This window comes from Bombus huntii, chromosome 16, assembly GCF_024542735.1.
Source record: "Bombus huntii isolate Logan2020A chromosome 16, iyBomHunt1.1, whole genome shotgun sequence".
NCBI classification, from domain to species: Eukaryota; Metazoa; Arthropoda; class Insecta; order Hymenoptera; family Apidae; genus Bombus; species Bombus huntii.
Genome location: NC_066253.1, coordinates 6,685,285 through 6,704,274, shown reverse-complemented (window position 1 = coordinate 6,704,274; position 18,990 = coordinate 6,685,285). Strand labels below are relative to the sequence as shown.

Genomic DNA, 18,990 nt, shown 5'->3' with positions numbered 1-18,990 from the left:
ATGTTTTTGGCGAGCAGTGTATCTCCTGTATGCACAATTTCAAGCACAATTGCAAGCACGAGAACAGCATGCAAAGCAAACCGGTGACTCTATGATGTTCGTCATTAATAAAGGTGTCCTTCTCTACACTTTCTGTTTAAGATTAACTAATCGTAATTAATCGCGGAATTAAACCGTACAGGACGACGTTATGATCGTACCGCCGGATCCGTGGACTCTGGTTTCAAGGTCGAAAAGCACGTCAAGCGTTTACGAGGAAGACGTTAGTAGAAGATCGAGCATTTTGTTACCGCCGGCCCCGAAAATAAGCGACTCGGAAGTGAACGTCAGCCCAACTAGCAGCGATCTACCTAGTGAATAAACTTTCTTAACATGTTTCCTTAAACCAGCAAGATTCAATTACAGAATTCCCTTTCTTTCGCGAACTTGGTTCATTGCTTTGCTTATTATGCATATCATTTGGAAAGTTTCAACGAGAAAATTTCGAAACAATTTCATTACGAATTACGTAAACGTTCGTCCATAGCTTGGTACGTTATTTTATTTTATAAAGCAGAAAATTCCCGTTGGATGGAAAAAGACAAATTTTCCTTGTAGTTGTTTCAAACTGTACTAACGAGTTTTTCAACAATTTCCGTGGAAAATTCGATGAAATTATATTGGAAATAGGAATACAATATTTTTGGCTTGAGAGAAGATTAAAAAATTGTCAAGGTTAAAAATTGAGAAGGTTAAAAATTGTTTAACAAATGCTTCTTCCAAGAGAGAATAAAGTGTAACACGTTAACAATTTGAAGATTTTAGAACGACAAGAAGAAGAATGTTTTAAGAATTTTATGTAAATTCTTGTTTCAATTATTCTCAAACCTAATCGAGGATAGATTGTGCGTGATGTTAATATTATATTAAAAATTAATTAATAATTAATTTTTTAATGTTAAAATGTTTGGAAAAAGCTCTGTAAATTTGTGTAAAAAAGTCTTTGGTTGAAGTCGATCCGTCGCATGCTACACTACGCACGCACAATTGCGCGATCGATTGTCACGAAATTAGCGAAACTAATCTATAATTTACATTTAAACAAATCTTTAATTTATAAATTCCTCGCGTTACAAAATTAATAATAACTCAAGTATCGATGAAAAATCGATAATTAAACGGAAGAAAAAAAAAAATTTGTATGTCGCTAGTTGCATTGTCGTAAAATCTCTTCGATCGAATTATTCAATTCTTATTGTCGTGACTATACTTGGCGTATCTTTAGTCGTACGAGTAATATAATCATTGAAAAATCAAGAAACAGTATACAATAGATATTAAATGTCAGTTAGATGAGAAATAAATATTTGGTGTATAAGAAGACGATGCAAGAAATTTTTACCAATTTTCAGAAGATACTTGTCATTCGTTTTTAATCGATGGTATTGCGAGATAATTTTGTAAAATGATCATATTCGTCAGCGATGATGAATTTGATGAAAGAGCAATTTAATGTTTGTAATGTACGAAAAGCTGCAATAAACGTTCAATTCGTCCTTCGAAAGAAATATCGAAAAAATGCTGAATAGTATACGTTTAATATTAAAAAAGATACTTAGAATTTCTATAAATTCCTATGAATTCTCCGAAGCCGTTCCAAAAACGACCAAAGATATTTCCAAAACTAGATTTGTCCAATTTACTAAACAGATATGCACGTACGCGCGATATCTTCGCAGCGCTGAAGAGTAGAACTCGATGATGTCGATCGTCTGACAGAAGATTGCAAATGGACGCCAACCGAGAAACTGAGTTGTCCACTTGCAAATTCCTCTTCGTAGACTAGGAATCCTCCTCTTCGAAACACGCAAACTTCCCAAGACTAGCGCGAAAATGAAAAGAAGAAAAAGAAGACAAATTCGCGGGACGTTCACTTTCCGGTCGTAACAAGCAACGTGGATCTCGTAACGAGATACAGGCGCGAAGAAACAAGCGGAGAGGTGGAAAGACAAAGGAAAATCGTTGCCAAAGAGGTTCTGTAAAGAACCGTTGAAACAATAATCTTCGAAGATTGCCAAAACTCGCGACGAAGAGATAGGAGGAATGATCGTTTCGCCAACGTTAAGCACGTTTCCATGTAAAACTTCGCTTTCTAGACGACTCTGTTTAGATAACGCTATATTCAATGAAACTACAAAATCAATGAAGATAAAATAAAACGAAGTAAAGTAAAGTAAAATGAAACGAAGCAGAAGCGAAAGCGACGCGAAGAAACAAGCTAGAGATTATTTAAGAAAAGTAGAAAAGCGCAGAATGTCACCGACAAAACGTAAATAGTTCCTTAAATTGTGAATCGAACAGAGCATTAGCTGCACCAATTAGCGATCAATTAAGCGATTAATTAGGGATACGTTAGATAGTCTGCACCTTCGAATGAGCTTTCCATTAAACTGGGGACTCAAAGTGATCGAGATTTTGCCTCGATTATTACTATTATTATATATATATATATATATTATTTGCTATTACGATTATCCTTATTATACACGTATTATACAGATAATTATATACAGAAGCGGAGTCGCATGTGCGCATATACAGGGTGTCCGATAATTAAACGCTGTTCGTAGCGGTGTCGAGCGTGAAATTGTTCGATATACGATGTATAATGGTGAAACTGTAACATGATTTTCGTTGTAATTAGACTCTTCGTTTAACGGATATTTGATATATATATATTGTAAGATCTTATACTACAATTAGTTTATTTATAATAAATGGACTAAACAGATGTTGATTAAACAGGAAACGATTGTTGTTTAACGTGAACTAATCACAATAACGTATTACAATTAAGACAACTAGATGGTTAATTTGCAACACTCGTCACCACGGATCCAAACGCCCTCTCTCACGCGGACCACACTCTCTCGACAACACAGTTCGCACTCTCTGACTGCTCAACTAACACTGACTGTTAATTCGTCTTTCTCCCTTAGCGTCCCTTTGTCCTTTGTCTTAGCCCCACCACGCACGTGTTCCGCAACCGCTCGTGGCCAGAGTCACGTAGGCCTTTTCGACGAAACTATTCGATTGACCGACAACACACTTCGGCTTTCTCGCGACATTGTTTATAATTCGTCCGATATCTCTTAGGTCTCTCGTCCACGATACTACAATATATATATATATATATATATACACTGTACTGTCTGTTTTCGTTTGAAATATTCTTCAGCCATGAATAAATGTTTAATTCGTGAATAATGGAATTATGTATTCGAATAAAAGACTGTACGATTCTGTATTGACAGCTTCTCATTTACTTCTTTCGATGGTAAGAAATTAACACATTAACGTGACTGTCAAGAATATAATGACGACAGAAATTCGATATAAGAATTTCAGTTCACGGTATATCGAAAAATCTATTTATCAAATGAAATTTAGGAAAATTAGTAAAATTTCAGATTTGTCAAATACGTGGAAGAAACGACACGTTTCGAGAAATGTTGTCAAAGTGAAAACGTAATGAGAATAAACTAGTCACTCTGTATATGTGTATATGCAGATAAATATATACCTATACATATATATATATATATATATATATATATATATATATATATATATATGTATATGTATGTATATATTATATATTTTCTATGCAAACATTTAGGGATTTCCGGACGTGCATTCTCTGAGTTACTTTTTCTTGTAACAAAAAAAAAAAAAAAAAAAAAAAAGAAAAAGAAGAATACACGTTTTAATGCACGAGTTTCTCGTTTGTGCTTAAAGATATCTTTCCACTTTTCTCCATTAAATAAAAATGTTTGAAGTTTGCTGGGAAAGAAATAGAAAAACAGCGGTGGTTTTAATTTAATGGAAAATTTGTCAGATGTTTGTACGCGAGTTCTAAATAATTTCCATCGAAAATGAGAACAATTTTGTCAATACCACCTAATGACAACATCCGCAATCACTTAGTTGCCAACCTTAATATTCGGTTTACGACTTCGCATAACGTGTCCGAGAATTTTGTAAATTTGTATTATATTTAATTTTATATCAATTGTACTGTAATTGAATTTTATAGAAATATTATGGCCGACGTTTTTTCCATTTTTTAACGTTGTCAAACGTATATTTCCTACTTCTAATAAACAGTTGTGACAAGGTCAACTGTATTTTCCCTCATTTGCATATCATTCATACCAGGAGCAACTAAATCTTTGGTAACTGACGCTGATCGAAATTGTTAATGACGACCGATCGACGAAAATTTAAACAAATCTTCACCTAATCGCTGCAAATTCTAATTTGAGAAAAAAAGAATGAATCTTGGAACAGAATTAACTTTTTGATCGAAATTTTCCAAAGTACTCAAAATATACAAAATTCTAAAAGCATACGAAAATCAGCAACATCGATTCATCTTCAAAAATCGACGAAAAATCAACGATCAATTTCTACGATACAAAAATCACGAAAGCTTCTCACCCTGCACGAATAATTTCCGTAAATGATTTTAACCATTTGAGTCCTAGGGATCATTGAAAAAACATGATCGAAAATTATTATTATTATAATAAAATATTATTACATACGCGTACTATTAGTTTATAAATATTCCAAGTTTTGTTCAATAAAAATTACTGAGAAGATAAGAATGAAATACAAAACACCATCAGTCGTCCGTAACGTTCAAATGTACTGGCACTTTTCGACACAAAATCTAAACAGCCACTCAAACGGTTAAAATGTACAGAACTTAAAAAGCATACGAAAATCAGCAACGTCGGTTAATCCTCGACGATCGTTCGAAGAAATTAGAAAAATCAACGATCAATTTCTACGATACAAATCTCACGAAAGCTTCTCATTCTGCACGAATAATTTCCGTAGATGATTTTTAAGAATTTGCATAAATTGTATCTCAAGAACCACCTAACCGCCAAGGAATAAATAAATCATTGAAATATCTAAGAATTGAGATAATGAAAGAACAGTGGAACACGACATCGAATATTTCGTTACTGCGATTATTATTTTATAAATTTTATATATTATATAATAAATTATTTATAATTTAGCAATATTTACGTGGTCAACTGCTGCTTCTTACAATGTAAACTGCGAAAAATCGACATCATTCGGAAAGCAATTCTAGCAATTGCGCGTCATCGCGTTGGATATTTCGATAATGGATCGAACGTAATACAGAATTCATAATATAATTACCACGCAACGCTGAGAATCCGTGCATTCGATCTACGAATGCAAACAGCGATAACTAGAACGTTTATCGGTCGAAATCCTCGAATATAAACTCCACCTGCCTTGCGATAGCGTCTTCACATTTCCAGCTTCCTATACACAACAGTGTCGATGCTAACAAGAGAAAGAGAGAAGAGAATTGCACAACTCGTGACAGTTATAGACCTCTGGTGGGATAATTTCTCACCTAACTATAGCAATAAATTGAGAAATTGTGGCTTGCAGATAATATCACGCGGGTAGAACAGTTACAGAAACGAACTGGTTCCGGTGAGAACAGTTTGCAATTTCGATCGAAATCTTCTGCCGTTCTTTCGTTTGTGGTAGAAAAAGAAGAAAAGAAATAAAAGCGAAATTGAAAACCGTCGTATTTGTTGGGAAAGTTTGTAGGATGAAAATTTCTTTATTATCCGCTCTATTTCTCTGTTTCCATAATTCGTCACGTAGTTCTTGCTTTAGAAAGAAATTTTCCTTTTCTTTTTTTTTTTTTTTTTTCGTCGATGCCGTCGATCGATACGCGTGGAAGGAAATTTAACGCTGGAAATACGCGAGCTGAACCGTAATCCAGCAACATTCGAAAGATGAAAGAAATAAAGTCCGGAAAATCCCTGAAACAATGTCAATTTCTCTGGAAAGACTTTCGTAAGAGAAGGCGGAGCAAACTTACGAACATTACTCGTAAAGTATGTCTTTTAAAAATTATTAGAACGTGAGTGTTAGCCAGAACGACGATAGCGTTAAGGATAATTAATTTAAGTTGATGGATAAACGGTGCCTGGCAGATCGATAGATATTACGCGAAGATCGTGCGAAAACATTGATTGCGATATTTGTATCGTTGATTATACAATAATTATTTGCGTTTATAATATTATAATACTACGACATCGATGTTACTAAGCGTGTAAATAAAGATAGATTATCTTTGACAATGGTAATATTTTTTAATCTTCCTCCGCTTTAGAAACTTCACAAAGGCTGTGATAGTATTGGTGGAACAAAATAATTGTTTAAAAATAATTACTTCATTGATATGTCATACTGCTTAGCGCTAGCTGCATACGTTATTTTGATATTTCGTTGGATTTAAATAGAAGAGGCCCGAGTGGCAACGAGCAACAGGAAAAGTTGCCCGAAGCGAGACTAAAAGCTAGAAGCACTTCAAGTCGTCGGGTACAGACGTTATATTCCAGCTTCTGCGAAAGAAATCTCATTGATCCTTTGGTGGCGTGCGATTATCTGGCCTCTCGAGTCTGACAATGGCGCTCGTCCATCAACTTATAACAGTAAAGACTCCCTCTGGGGCGTTTAATTTCAGTTCTTCAAGAATAACATTGGTTATACGACGAATAGAAAGGAAATAGTACGCCAGATACAGAGCCAATGAAAGAATGGAAGAACTGAGATGAAACGACTATGCAAACGGTACAAGCAAATCGAGTAGAACGTTAACGACGCGATGATAAGAAGATAAATGATAAAGAAAATACAGAAACAGAGTAAACAAATTTTCTCAATGCGATTGTAATAAATTTGAACGCGCAAGCAAATTAATTCAAAAAATTCAAATACGCCGTTTGAATATTTATTAGAGGATGTAACGTGAAATGGATTGTAAATTAAATTAAATTCTTCCACGACTATATTATGCTCCGTCATTCGTAAAATCGTGTTGAAAAATCGATTTGTACGAAAAAGTCGCAATTTCAGTTTCGGCTCAAAGGGAAAAGTTCCATTACACTGCTGTGGACGAATCGATGCACCCATAAAAAAATCCTGTCAGCGGAGAACGGAACTCATTAAACCATGCAAATTTTCCCTCTTTTATTTTTTCCTTATTTTTATCCGAAACGGAGTTGGTCCGGTTGCTGAGATCGCTCTGTGCATAAACGAGTTTAGAAACGCTACTACTTCTACTTAAGCAAGATTGCTGCAACAAATTTGTAAGGAAGAAGCTTACTTGATTTAATTAAAAATTTCAATGTTATCGCTTGATACATTTCCCTTCCTTGTACGTAGTAAACGTATAGTTTTATCTTTTTCAAAAATGATATAGTTTGAATAAAGTTTATGTCACATTGATTGTAGAATTATTAGGCAATAAGAAGCAATGAAACCTGAATTTGATATATTACCAATTACATTTTATGTCATAAATCTACTTCATGATCGCGCATGAAGTAATGTAAATGTCGAGAGCCCATTTTTTTTAATTATCTTGTCTACCAGAGCTGAATTTATTGAATGTTGGTTTATTAGTTATACGGTATTGCTATTTAACATCTATGCTGGAAGCAATGTTGCTTCTCTTCCTAACATTACTAATTAAATTTCAAAATATTTTTTCATACCGTATTCGCATAGTTGCGATTAATGGACAGAATTTTCTGTCTTACGAGAGATGCATTAAACGTGCAATCAAAAACATATTACTTTTATAAAATAACTTACCTGTTCGAAGCCGCCTAAAATTTCCGTAGTATCCATCGCAGAATTGACGACGATCGATTTCAGCTTCCGCCCGGCCAGGTTTGCAAGAAGATGTACGAGACTGGTCTTTCCGGTTCCAGATCCACCGATCTGTTACAGAATTGATACATATATTAGTTAATAAAATGGTATATAATTAATATTTGTAGCATTACGTAATTATATAAATTGTATAAGAATTATTTAAAAGAGCAGATAAGACGCAAATAATTATTCGATAGTTTGTTCGAGGAAGTTAAACCAGTTTGCAAACTACTTACGAGAATGGCCATCCAATTCATGTTAACACACTGCGCAAGTCCCTTGAGGACAGTTTTCTGCTCCCTCAGGAGTAATAAATCATCATTCTCGTACACTGCAGAATCGCTGCGATCCAATATTTCGTCTCCCAAAAAGAGCTTCTTTCTCGTCAAGTGGACTACGTACTCTGGATCTGGTAAAGGCCAATCATTTTGTAAGAAAATCTTATTATATATCTCGATCACCTGTAATTAAAAAACATTTAATAGTTAGATAGAAGTTTATTTCATCATATATTGTAAGAAATACATTGTAAGATTGTAGAGACATGAAATTTAATTACACAGCAAATAATATTTTCGTGAATTAAAATTATTGATATTATAAATATTAAAAACATTACGTTATATATGTCTTACATTTTTTTTATCTTCATTTGTCCTCATTCTATCAACGTAAATCAGTTGAGCACCATTTCCGGGATTGAAAATCTTTTTTGAACTCTTTTTGAAAGCTGCCATGGTTATTTCACACCATCTAGTGACATCTCTAAGATTCATTTCCCAAGGTGATCCCGAATGGCCCCAAGTAGTTCCAACTTGAGAGCTCAATTCTTCATTAAACTGAATCATCTTATCGAGTAAATCTTCTGGCAGCTCCGGAAATTGAACATTTAAAATGAATTTTAGATCCCTCTGTTCCAAAGCATCCACAAAAACCTAAAACAGCAAAAGAAGCAAAATCATGAACTGACATGTCTGATAACTCTACCTTTAATAATCAAGAAAAGATGGATCATTATATTTTTATACGGCTTTTTCCTAATATTATTTATTATCATCTTATTATAGCAATATATGTGTTCTTCTATTACTCTTTTGTTTTGAATATAAAAAGAACTTACTTGTGTGAAACGGTTCAAGAATGACTTTGGAAGCCCCCTTCTAGCTCCACCTTGACGAAGAGGATTTTGACAACCAAATAATCGAGTTCCTGGCTTTACGATGAAAGACATTCCTAATTCCGGGATGTAAACTTCACCACGATGATCGAGACAGGCGTTTAATCCTTCGAGAACTGATTGGGATGCAAGATTCAATTCATCCAGAAGAATCCAATCCCCATTTTTTAGAGCTCTTAAGAAAGGACCATCCCTCCATGAGAATTCACCAGGCTTCCCTCCCTCCACTGGTAAATCCGCTCCGAATAAATCCGAAATATCCTACGTAATATTTAAAAATTTTATAATAATAAGTTTTAACATTTTGGCTCAATTGAATTCTTTTCTTCTTTTTTTTGCAAAAGACTCATAAACGACATTTTAAGTCTTATAAAATAAATACAATACATTAAAACAGATAATACTATAAAATTACAAACTTAATATTACAGTATACAGAAATAGCAAATCATCTTATTTCATTTAGTTGACTTACTTAAAAAATTATATAATAAAGAAAGAAGAAGGAATAGTTACCGTTTGATCGCTTAAATTTAATCTAAGAAGACGATGTCCAGATGCTCTGGCAAGTGCAGAAACTAAACTAGTTTTGCCAACTCCTGGACTACCTTCCAATAGAATTGGTTTCTTTAATTGCAAAGCACGTAAAACTTTCAGAGTATTCATTTTTGTTGTTGGGCTTGCAAAAGCAAATCCTACATTACTTGGAATTTGTACATTTCCCTTCTTAATATAAAATGGATGTATTCCAAATTTATCCTTATAATTGTCGACATCAAATTCTTCATTGTTTAATATTAATTCAGATTTTAATGTATTCTGTATTTGCTGTTTAATAAATTTCAATGCAGAATCCTTAAAACTTTTCAACTTCTTTGAACTAAAATAATTTAAAATATTTCGGTAAAAAGCTAATTAATATAATTATAATTAACTAATACATAATATGATTCATTAAAATAGAATTTGATTAAAATTTTATAAAACCCAATTGATAATAATTCATAGCACTTACTTTTCTGCTGCAGTTAAACCAGATCCAAGCCCATCGATATAGCTTAAAGCTGCACCATGGAAAAAAGCATCTCCTATTCCTAAATCTTCACAAGAATTAACAAAATTCACCCATGTAAGGATATCTCTGACACTAACGACAAGCTTTTTTCCTATTTCTGTAGTTTGTATCCACTTTATGAATCCTATTATTGCTGCTGGAACAGCTTCCTTGTATTCTTTCCGTAGATTGTGTACCATAATACACTTGAGATCGTCCAATGAAACACAACCTTCGCACCAAATTTCCGTGAATCTATTCCTAAGAGCTGGTGAAAGTTCTTTTTTGCCATAATCACCACCAGGATTCATTGTACCAACGAAGATGAAATTTTCATGTGCAGTAACCGTTGCATTTTCTTCAGTTGATGGCTTTTCAGCAATTAAAAGTTTACGTTCAGGTTCTAGAAAAAATTAATTAATTCTAATATTATTTAAATAAAATAATCTTAATTAAATACCTGTTATGTGATTAAAAATAATTCAAGATAATAAATTACCTAGAAGAGAGTTCAGTCTTTCAAGTACGCTATCGTCTGCCAAAGAGATTTCATCTACTAAAAAGAAGCCTCCACCTTTCATGGATTTCACTAAAGGACCATCAACCCATTCGAACAATTTCTGATTTTCTCTATGTTCTCTAACTGGACGGAGACTTCCAAGAAAATCAGAAGCTTCTGTATGCATATGGCAGTTGACAATACTAAGTTCTTGTTGTCTAATTACAGACAATAGTTGACAAACTGTAGTTTTTCCACCTCCTGTTTCACCAATTAAAAGAACTGGCTCTTTAAAGTCACAGGCTTTCGAGAGAAGTACTGCCATTTTGCGCATTTGATATGTCCAGACTACATGTTCAAATCCTGGAATCTTCTTTGACAAAAGAGATTCCAAGATTGGCTTAGTCACAGTAGAAGTTTTTTCAGAGAGTGAAAATAGAGCATCTGGACTAACATCTCTTTTTAAATGTTTCTTTAGCACTTCTATGATTTCTAAACATTCTTCTGAGTGACGAACTTTTGAAGAGAGAACCAAATATCCTTCATCTGCTAAATGTTGACTCCAATCATATAAAGTGCCTACAATATTGGGTGCCAGGTGATATCTTTCAGCCCAGCGAAACAAATCTCTAAGGGTTATGAACCCTACAAAAAATGGGAAAATTACCTTCTTAAATGACAAAAATATTTACTAATAAATAATGCGTTAAAACAATAATATACCTCTTTTTCCCGCAAAAGTTGCAGTACCCTTTCTTCGTACTTGAAGTTCTGTCATTACATTGATTACTTGCTTGCAATATGTTTCTGGCATCTTACACCTTTTGTGTAGAATTATTTGGAGTTCTTTAGGTGGAATTTCATCAAAATGTAACTCGACAAATCGATTTCTAAATGCACGTGATAATACCTAGTAACAAATGGGAATAAAAAATCACATGAAATACTAACAAGAAATTATTTGTTATAGACCAATACATTTATTTAAAATGGATTATTTGTTTATAAAATATTACCTTTCTTCCACCATATAAACCTGGAGGATTTTGCGTAGCAAAAAGCATGAAATTATCATGTGCTTTTACAATTTGTTGAGTTTCAGGAATAAACAACTCTCTATTATCATCAAGAACTCTATTCAAAGCTTCTAAAACATCGCTAGGTGCTAAATTTAACTCGTCCAAAATTATCCAATATCCTGAAGAATATTAAATTATTTTAGAAGTATAAAAATAAATAATTGAAACATGTAATATCATAATAAAAAGGATAATCAAAAATTAAATTCATCGTACCTCTCCGCATAGCGTCTACTAGAATACCCTCTTTAAAAACTAACTTTCCTGAAGAATCAGCTACATAGGTACCAACGTATTCCTGCAGGTCTGTGTGTTCGTGATTATTAATTCGTACACAGGTATGTCCAGAAGCCTTCGCTAAGTATGTTATCAAACTGGTCTTTCCTACTGAAGTATCCCCTTGCAGTAATACAGGCATTTTACCAATAGATACCACTCGCACTAAGTCTTTCAAATTTTGCTTCACTGTTTCTGTGAGGATATACTAAAATCAAAGAAAATATAAAAGTTTTATTTATTTTACCTTTATCTTACTTTGCCTACAAGATCTGTCTTTTTTTAATATATACATATTTAACACACTGCTTAATTTTTATAGCAATGAAAGCTAAAAACTTCTTACTAGTAAAAATCTCTTTAAAAGAATACAAACTTACATTTTCTGGAATCTGTGGCTCAAGATCACCTCTAGAGATCCAATAGCCCTCAAAACATATAAAACTCTCAGCATGACCACGTGGCCTTGGAATTGGAGTTCCAATAACAGCACTGGCAGCTTTTTCTCCCAAGATAGCCTTTACAATCATTCTTTGTACTATTGGGTAAGATTTACTATCTAACTGTGTTAGAAAACTTAAACAAAATGCTTCATATAAGGATCTCATTATATTTCTACAAGGATTCTGTGCAGATACACTTAGAGCACGACATAGTGTTCTCAAACTGTAATGTGGCTTATGCCCAGTTCCATCAAGAAGACTGGTTTCTGCTTCTTTCCTGACACTTAAGTAAAATTTGACAATATTTTCAATTTTTTCTGGTGGCAGATTTAAGTCATTCAGATATGAACTCATTAGAAGTTGTAAATCTGATTTTTCTGTGAGTTCATCAACAAAGAATTCTGTAAATCTATTCCTCAGACCCATGGGAAGATCTTTTTTCCCAACATCTGTTGCAGGATTCATACAAGCAAAAATTGCAAAGTCTTTGTGTCTTTTAATTGGTTCTTTGTCTCCACGCTCTAACAAAGAAAGAGATCCGCAAGATCCTTCTAATAAACCAGAAAGACATTCTAATGTTTCTGCAGTAGCTAAATTTATCTCATCTAACAAAACCCAGTCTCCATTTTTCAGTGCTTTGACTAAACTACCCTCTACAAATGAAAATGCTAAAGAAAATTGACTCTGCACCTGAGACTGAAGTTTTTCTAATTTCTCTGCTAGTTTCTCCCATTTCTTTAAAACTTCTACCTCATTGTGATTTTTTGTAGACATCTTCAGTCTTTTCAAAGCAGCACTAGTGCTATGAATCATTAAAGTAATCAATATCTTCCATTTTCTTTCTTCAAAGCAACGCCCAATATGATTCAAATATTTTAAGTTTGGTTCAATTGCAAAATAAGATCGAAATAAAATCTCGAATTCTTCACGAATTGGAAGAATCAGAAGTTTAAGATCTACCGGTTTGTAGCCACCAAGTAAATCTGTACTTTCACTCTGTTGGTTCATATTTATTACTACCAACTTGTGGCCTGTTATCTGCGCAAGGTATTGTACACAACTTGTTTTCCCTGTGCCAGTTTCTCCAACTAGAAGAACTGGCTCTTTCTGTACAATACAACTAGCTATTCTTTCCAAAAGACATACAGATGGTCTTGTATAAGAAAAATTGGAACTTCTAGACTCTATTTTAACTCTATCAGCTTTTTTTATCTCTAACTTTGCTCTACCAACAATAAGACATTCTTTGTGGAGATTTACAGATGGTTTATGTACTTGAGAAAAAAATTCTGCTTTTGTTTTTACAATACCCAATTTGTGTGCCACAGCTATTGCCAAATTTAAACGTTGTACTGAAATAAAAAGACAACAACATGATTCATCACTTATGAAATTTTTTTATAAGAACATTCAATTGCAGTATTATAAACAATCATTCAGCAATAATAGATATTTTTATAAAGTATACTTTACATACCGGAATTAGGCACAGAGCAGCAAAAGACATCTAAAGCATCTTGAAAGATCTTCAGGCCTGAAGCAGGTGAGGATACATCAAAATCAACTACAGCTCTAAAGCACCACTTAATCAAATCCCTGGTAGAAATTTGTCTAGTATTCTTTACACTATTCACAATGTCATCTTCATGGTTTCCAGCAGAAAACAATAAAAACACATCAACCATTTTTACAGCTACCGTATGCAATATTGGAAATAAGGTTTGGACAATTGTAACGAGTTCTTTCTTTGATAAAGATTCTATGTTAACACAAGACCACTGTTTCTGCATTGGCATTTGAAATGATTTTTGTGTTCCTCCAGAACTCAATCTTCTAGTAACAAACAACTGAAACCCACTTTTCACGTATATCAAGTCTCTGTATCCAGGGACTGATAATGTTTTAGTTTCTATAAGTTGTCCAATAACGCTAATAACATCTGTCGCAGCGCAGTCAATATCTTCTAAAAGCAGCCATTTGCCAGATGATACAGCTTCAGTCAATATTCCTGGTTGCCATAAAAATTCTCCAGGAATATCAGTACATCTGTACATTCCTAATAACATTTTAGAATCTGTTTGATCACCTAATTGCACTTTTGCAAATTTCTGTGCATCGTGACCAGTAGCTTGAGCTAAAAACTCTATTAATGCAGTCTTTCCAGAACCAACTGTACCTTGTAAACATACACATTTATTGGAAGAGACTGCCAAAGCTAAATTTCGTAAATTTTGTCTTGTAGATGGTACAGGAACTAGATTCAATTCCTTTTTATTTCCAGATTTTTCAAATATTGGAAGTAAAATTCCTCCAATGGAAACTACAGAAGGTACACCAGGAATTCCATCTATTTCTTTGGTATCTTCACATGTTATATTATTTCGATTAACTTCTTTACTTTTAACAAAGTACTCTTGATTGTTAGAAACAAAATCACTCACATGAGATAGATAGGAAGATTCTGACATTCCTAATACAATAGAAATACAATTTATTGCTACCCTGAAAGATAATTAAAAATTATTCTTGTATATTTTGTTTTGACTTAAGACACTTTTTTATTTTTCTTATTTAAAACGGAATTTTATCAAATTTGTCCCTAAACAATTACTCCATTTAATAAAAATCATTGGATTAAAATCTTTTCCTAGTAGTAATTTTATTTAAAATATTAAAAGGAGATATCATATTTTTTAATTTCATATCTTACCATCTAACACCACTATCTTCATGAGTCAGATATTTATAAAATTTAGACCAATTCCACGCATATTTAAAGTGTATTGGTGCACTACATAGAATATCATAACAAGCAGTTACTAAATCATAATCAGATACTTTTGTGACAGATATTACTCTTTGCCTATTACGTCTTTTTAAAGGAGGACCATGATCAACTTCTATAAATTCAAATGGAGCTGGATTTACATCAAAATAATGTAGAACAAATCTGTAATAAAACAATATTCATTTAAAAATAAATTTCAAATTTTATATCATTTAAATATATCTTATAATTATTTTCAATAGAGAACTGTTGGCAATAATTATTTTTTAAATAATTAATAATTTTTTATGTTTCTGTAATTATACATTTGATTCGTAGAAAACATATTTTATACTACTGAATACTGCTATAAAATAAACAAGACTTTTCCAAACATACTTTTCAACGTTACAGTTTAATATAATTATGCTATGAAGTATACAAATTTTCATACTACTAAACATAAACAACTATGTTTACATATTTACAAAGTAAGAAAAAGATTACTTGTATATGTCTGTACTAAATTAATAATACAACTAAGAAAACAATATAGAATACTGTGTTACAAAGACCTTTAATTTTTTCCAAATATATTTTATATTTATTACACATTTCATCAATTGATAATTCTAAATTTAAGTAATAAAAAGAGTATAATACACAGAGTATCAGAAAAATATTGTTTGTATCCTTGCAGGATATTCTCCAACCTGAAAAATTCAACCTAAAATGTTATGGAACATGAAAGAATTATAATGTTGAATAAAGTACTATTCAACCTACAATATATTGCCTATAAGTAAGAGAACATAATTTTATGATGATATTTTCGCTGTTAATAATCACATATTAGTGCAAAAAAAATATATATATACATACAAAATAATATAAAATATAAAGTATTCTACGTAACATTAAAAATACATACACTAATATATCCCGATTCTTGGAAAGTAATTTGGCTAAGATAACTGAATTTAATTTATGAATCAAATCTTCGTCATCAAAGGAAATTTTATCCATTGAAATGCTTTTCATAATTAATGCTGGCAATAATTGTGGGAAACATTCTGCAACATCCTCCGTGGTTTCTGGATTCATTAAGAATTCACATAAAATGTCTAAAATTTGTTTATGCTCATCCTCACTTGGTTCCTACAGTAAAATTACACAATGTTATGAAATAAGATTAATGAAATATATTTTGAAGAATATAACATTATTAAATAATGAAAAAGTAAGACACATGGTACATTTTAATCGAAACTCAATTTAAAAATAAACAGTAATTAAAACATTAGAAAAAGTTCTGCATTTTCTATAAATTTGTCATGTTTATTTCGCGTATTAAATTAAATGAATGAATAAAATGAATATTGTATGTGTTACAAATAAACACAGTTTGAAGGTATATTATTTTCATCCATTTATTATATATTAAAAATTAGATGAAAATATTACTAAAACATATAATTGCTAACAGTAACTTACAAAACAATGTGAAATTTATACAATAAGAAATAGTAATAGCATAGAAAAATAAGAACAGAGATATTGATAATTATGATGTTAACAAACGAAAAGAGGATATTTAAAATATTTCAAAAAGATGTTTCTTACTTACTTTGTCAATTCTAAAAAATGAGAGTTTCTGCACATACTTTTCGTCTCGTTTAATAAATACCGACAAACTTTGTGAAAACATATTTGAAAAACTAAAAATCAAGTTACACGTGCAATGCCGGATAAATATTGAAATCAATGCGTAAGTAACCACGTGTTTACGATCAGTGGCCAATGTTCGGATGTTCCTTTTTAAGGCGTACAATTCCTCGACCCATAACAAAAAAAATCCCTAGATTACTTGGGGTTTCTTAAAACTAAAAACCTACCTATCATAAGTTTGCCATCATTATGAAATGTAAGATCAAGTATGTAGTTTAAATTCGAAGCTAAAAAATAATTGCAACGATTTCATTCGTAAATTACGTATTATTAATGTAATTTGCTACAAGTAAAAATAATTTCATATAAGCAGATATTAAGAATTTCATGATTTATAAATTATCAATGAAAAGTTAAGTATTAACTTTAATTCCAAAATTCAAATAATATACATTTCTTAAATGTATATAAATGTTCTTTCATATGTCTTTATTGTAAAGGAAGGAAAGATGTCTATTAAGTTGCTTCTTTAATAGAAATAAAAATAGTATTTTTATATATATAATAGTATGTTATAGATGATTTTGAGTATTATTTTGTCATAGTGCTTAAAATAAGTGCCATTACTATTATGTATTTGATATATGAGAAGTGACAATTTTAATTAATTTAGTTTTTCTAATAAAATTGATATGTTTTGTTATAATATTATAGTATGAATGTTGTCATCATATATATGTAACATTGTTACAATACAATTAATATTTTCAACTTATAGATCATCTTCAGACTATATCACAAGAATTATGCATAACTATTTGAAACAATTATATGGAACAATGATAAAAGGTAATAATATGTAATCTTTTAACCACTTGCAATGAAATTGTTTATATATATATAAATTGGCAATTTAGACGATGAAATTCAAATTAGTTCTTTTATCATATGATAAAATGTCAAATCATTTTATTTGCAAGAATAAATATTTGTTTCTGTGAAGTTTTAAGACCACACTTAGTACTTATTACACAATTTAAAATTTAAGATACTTAAAATAAATAAGAATACCTATTTTATATATAAATCAAGTTTAATACGAAATATACAAGGCTTAAATGTAAACACATGTTCTGGACAGTATAAAAATTGTACTTTTAGAATGTCTCTGTACAACTTATTAATATAAATCAGAAAATCTCAGGATGTGAGTTAAATTCATCTTGTAACTTCTTCTCAATTGCATGTAGAGATAGGTTATCAACCTGGACGTTAAAGCTGACATAAACAGCTATTGAAAGTTTCTTTGAAAGTCTCTTGGCAAGACTGGTTGAAAATTCATTGGCAATTGATCCCATAATCTTCGTTGTAAGTGGTTCCTTTTCGTATGGTGATTTGATTGCGAATGACAAATCATTCATGGTATTCTCATTATAATCACCTACCCACAGATAGAGGGAATTTTCCATTTTAATTACATGACATGAGATTGACAAGTCATCGATTTTTGCCACAAAATTGTGAAACTTAACGTTACAATCGCTATTCGTTATTTCTTCTACTTCTGACTGATTTTCCATGTTTTAACTATTGTTCAGCTCGTTTGTTTTTGATTTCAGATCTGCTGACTACGAGTCTATTTACTCTACAGGCGAATCAGTGGAACTAACACGAAGTACAATTTTCAACCGATAGATAACGCTACCATGCGCAAAATAGCGCATTTTACATTAAACGAATGTAACTAATTAATTAAGTAAGTAATTAGAACAAAATATATACATATTTTCACAATGTATACATAAAAGTCTTTTCCATAAGGGGGATATACTTTGAAGAATTTTCCCTGTTATCAATTGAATAAAAAAGTTAGAATTAAAAGTTAAATTAATTAAATTTTGCCAGCGATAACTGCTCTAACAATTATATTTTACTCGTTAATTTATAGTTTAATTTACGATTCTTTTTAGATATAAACACATACGCCTTTTTGCTATATGAAAAATTGAAAAATTAACAGGGTTTCACAATTGAAGTAAAAATAATATCTCATTTTTACAGCAGTCTACGCTTGGTATAATAAAAAAGTTAACGATTATGACAATTACAATAACTATGCAAGAATTAATTCTAAAACCAATTCTAAACTATGACTTTAAAATGTTTTCCCATATGTCCGTACCGTAAGACATAAGACATAAAAGGTGAGTGTTTTTAAGTCACCCGTTATACCTAGCGAAGCTTATTGATATACCTG

At 31.7% G+C, this 18,990-nt stretch overlaps 2 protein-coding genes and 1 long non-coding RNA gene across 12 annotated transcripts in view; 2 read left to right on the top strand and 1 right to left on the bottom strand.

The window, feature by feature from the left end:
• LOC126874363 (uncharacterized) overlaps positions 1-8,395 on the top strand; it is an 84,255-nt gene extending 75,860 nt beyond the window's left edge. For 7 of the 9 annotated variants that reach the window (XM_050636298.1, XM_050636306.1, XM_050636300.1 and 4 more), the window contains 3 exons: positions 182-7,199; positions 7,771-7,874; positions 7,968-8,395. In XM_050636298.1, the coding sequence (XP_050492255.1) occupies positions 182-361 (180 nt within the window). In that variant the 3' untranslated portion in view covers positions 362-7,199; positions 7,771-7,874; positions 7,968-8,395. Of the gene's footprint in view, positions 1-141; positions 7,268-7,770; positions 7,875-7,967 lie in introns of those variants that run through there. The other 2 variants (XM_050636299.1, XM_050636301.1) reach the window with 2 other exon arrangements.
• The window catches only part of LOC126874356 (midasin), a 137,616-nt gene extending 120,717 nt beyond the window's left edge, over positions 1-16,899 (bottom strand). Inside the window, exons 1-15 of the mRNA XM_050636281.1 lie at positions 16,693-16,899; positions 15,997-16,223; positions 15,009-15,248; positions 13,776-14,800; positions 12,236-13,650; positions 11,796-12,063; positions 11,517-11,698; positions 11,224-11,410; positions 10,501-11,145; positions 9,963-10,404; positions 9,464-9,827; positions 8,891-9,208; positions 8,406-8,705; positions 8,007-8,231; positions 7,708-7,836 (exon numbers count right to left, since the gene is read on the bottom strand). Coding sequence (XP_050492238.1) covers positions 7,708-7,836; positions 8,007-8,231; positions 8,406-8,705; positions 8,891-9,208; positions 9,464-9,827; positions 9,963-10,404; positions 10,501-11,145; positions 11,224-11,410; positions 11,517-11,698; positions 11,796-12,063; positions 12,236-13,650; positions 13,776-14,800; positions 15,009-15,248; positions 15,997-16,223; positions 16,693-16,773 — 6,048 coding nt within the window. The 5' untranslated portion in view covers positions 16,774-16,899. The remainder of the gene's footprint in view (positions 1-7,707; positions 7,837-8,006; positions 8,232-8,405; positions 8,706-8,890; positions 9,209-9,463; positions 9,828-9,962; positions 10,405-10,500; positions 11,146-11,223; positions 11,411-11,516; positions 11,699-11,795; positions 12,064-12,235; positions 13,651-13,775; positions 14,801-15,008; positions 15,249-15,996; positions 16,224-16,692) is intronic.
• Positions 16,900-16,944: 45 nt separating this feature from the next.
• LOC126874376 (uncharacterized) lies at positions 16,945-18,540 on the top strand. 2 transcript variants are annotated; one of them, XR_007692777.1, is made up of 3 exons: positions 16,945-17,145; positions 17,512-17,582; positions 18,353-18,540. It is a non-coding gene; the product is annotated as an uncharacterized LOC126874376 (long non-coding RNA). The 2 variants fall into 2 exon arrangements; XR_007692776.1 differs by lacking the exon at positions 16,945-17,145 and having other exon boundaries at positions 17,205-17,582.
• The last annotated feature ends 450 nt before the right edge of the window (positions 18,541-18,990 follow it).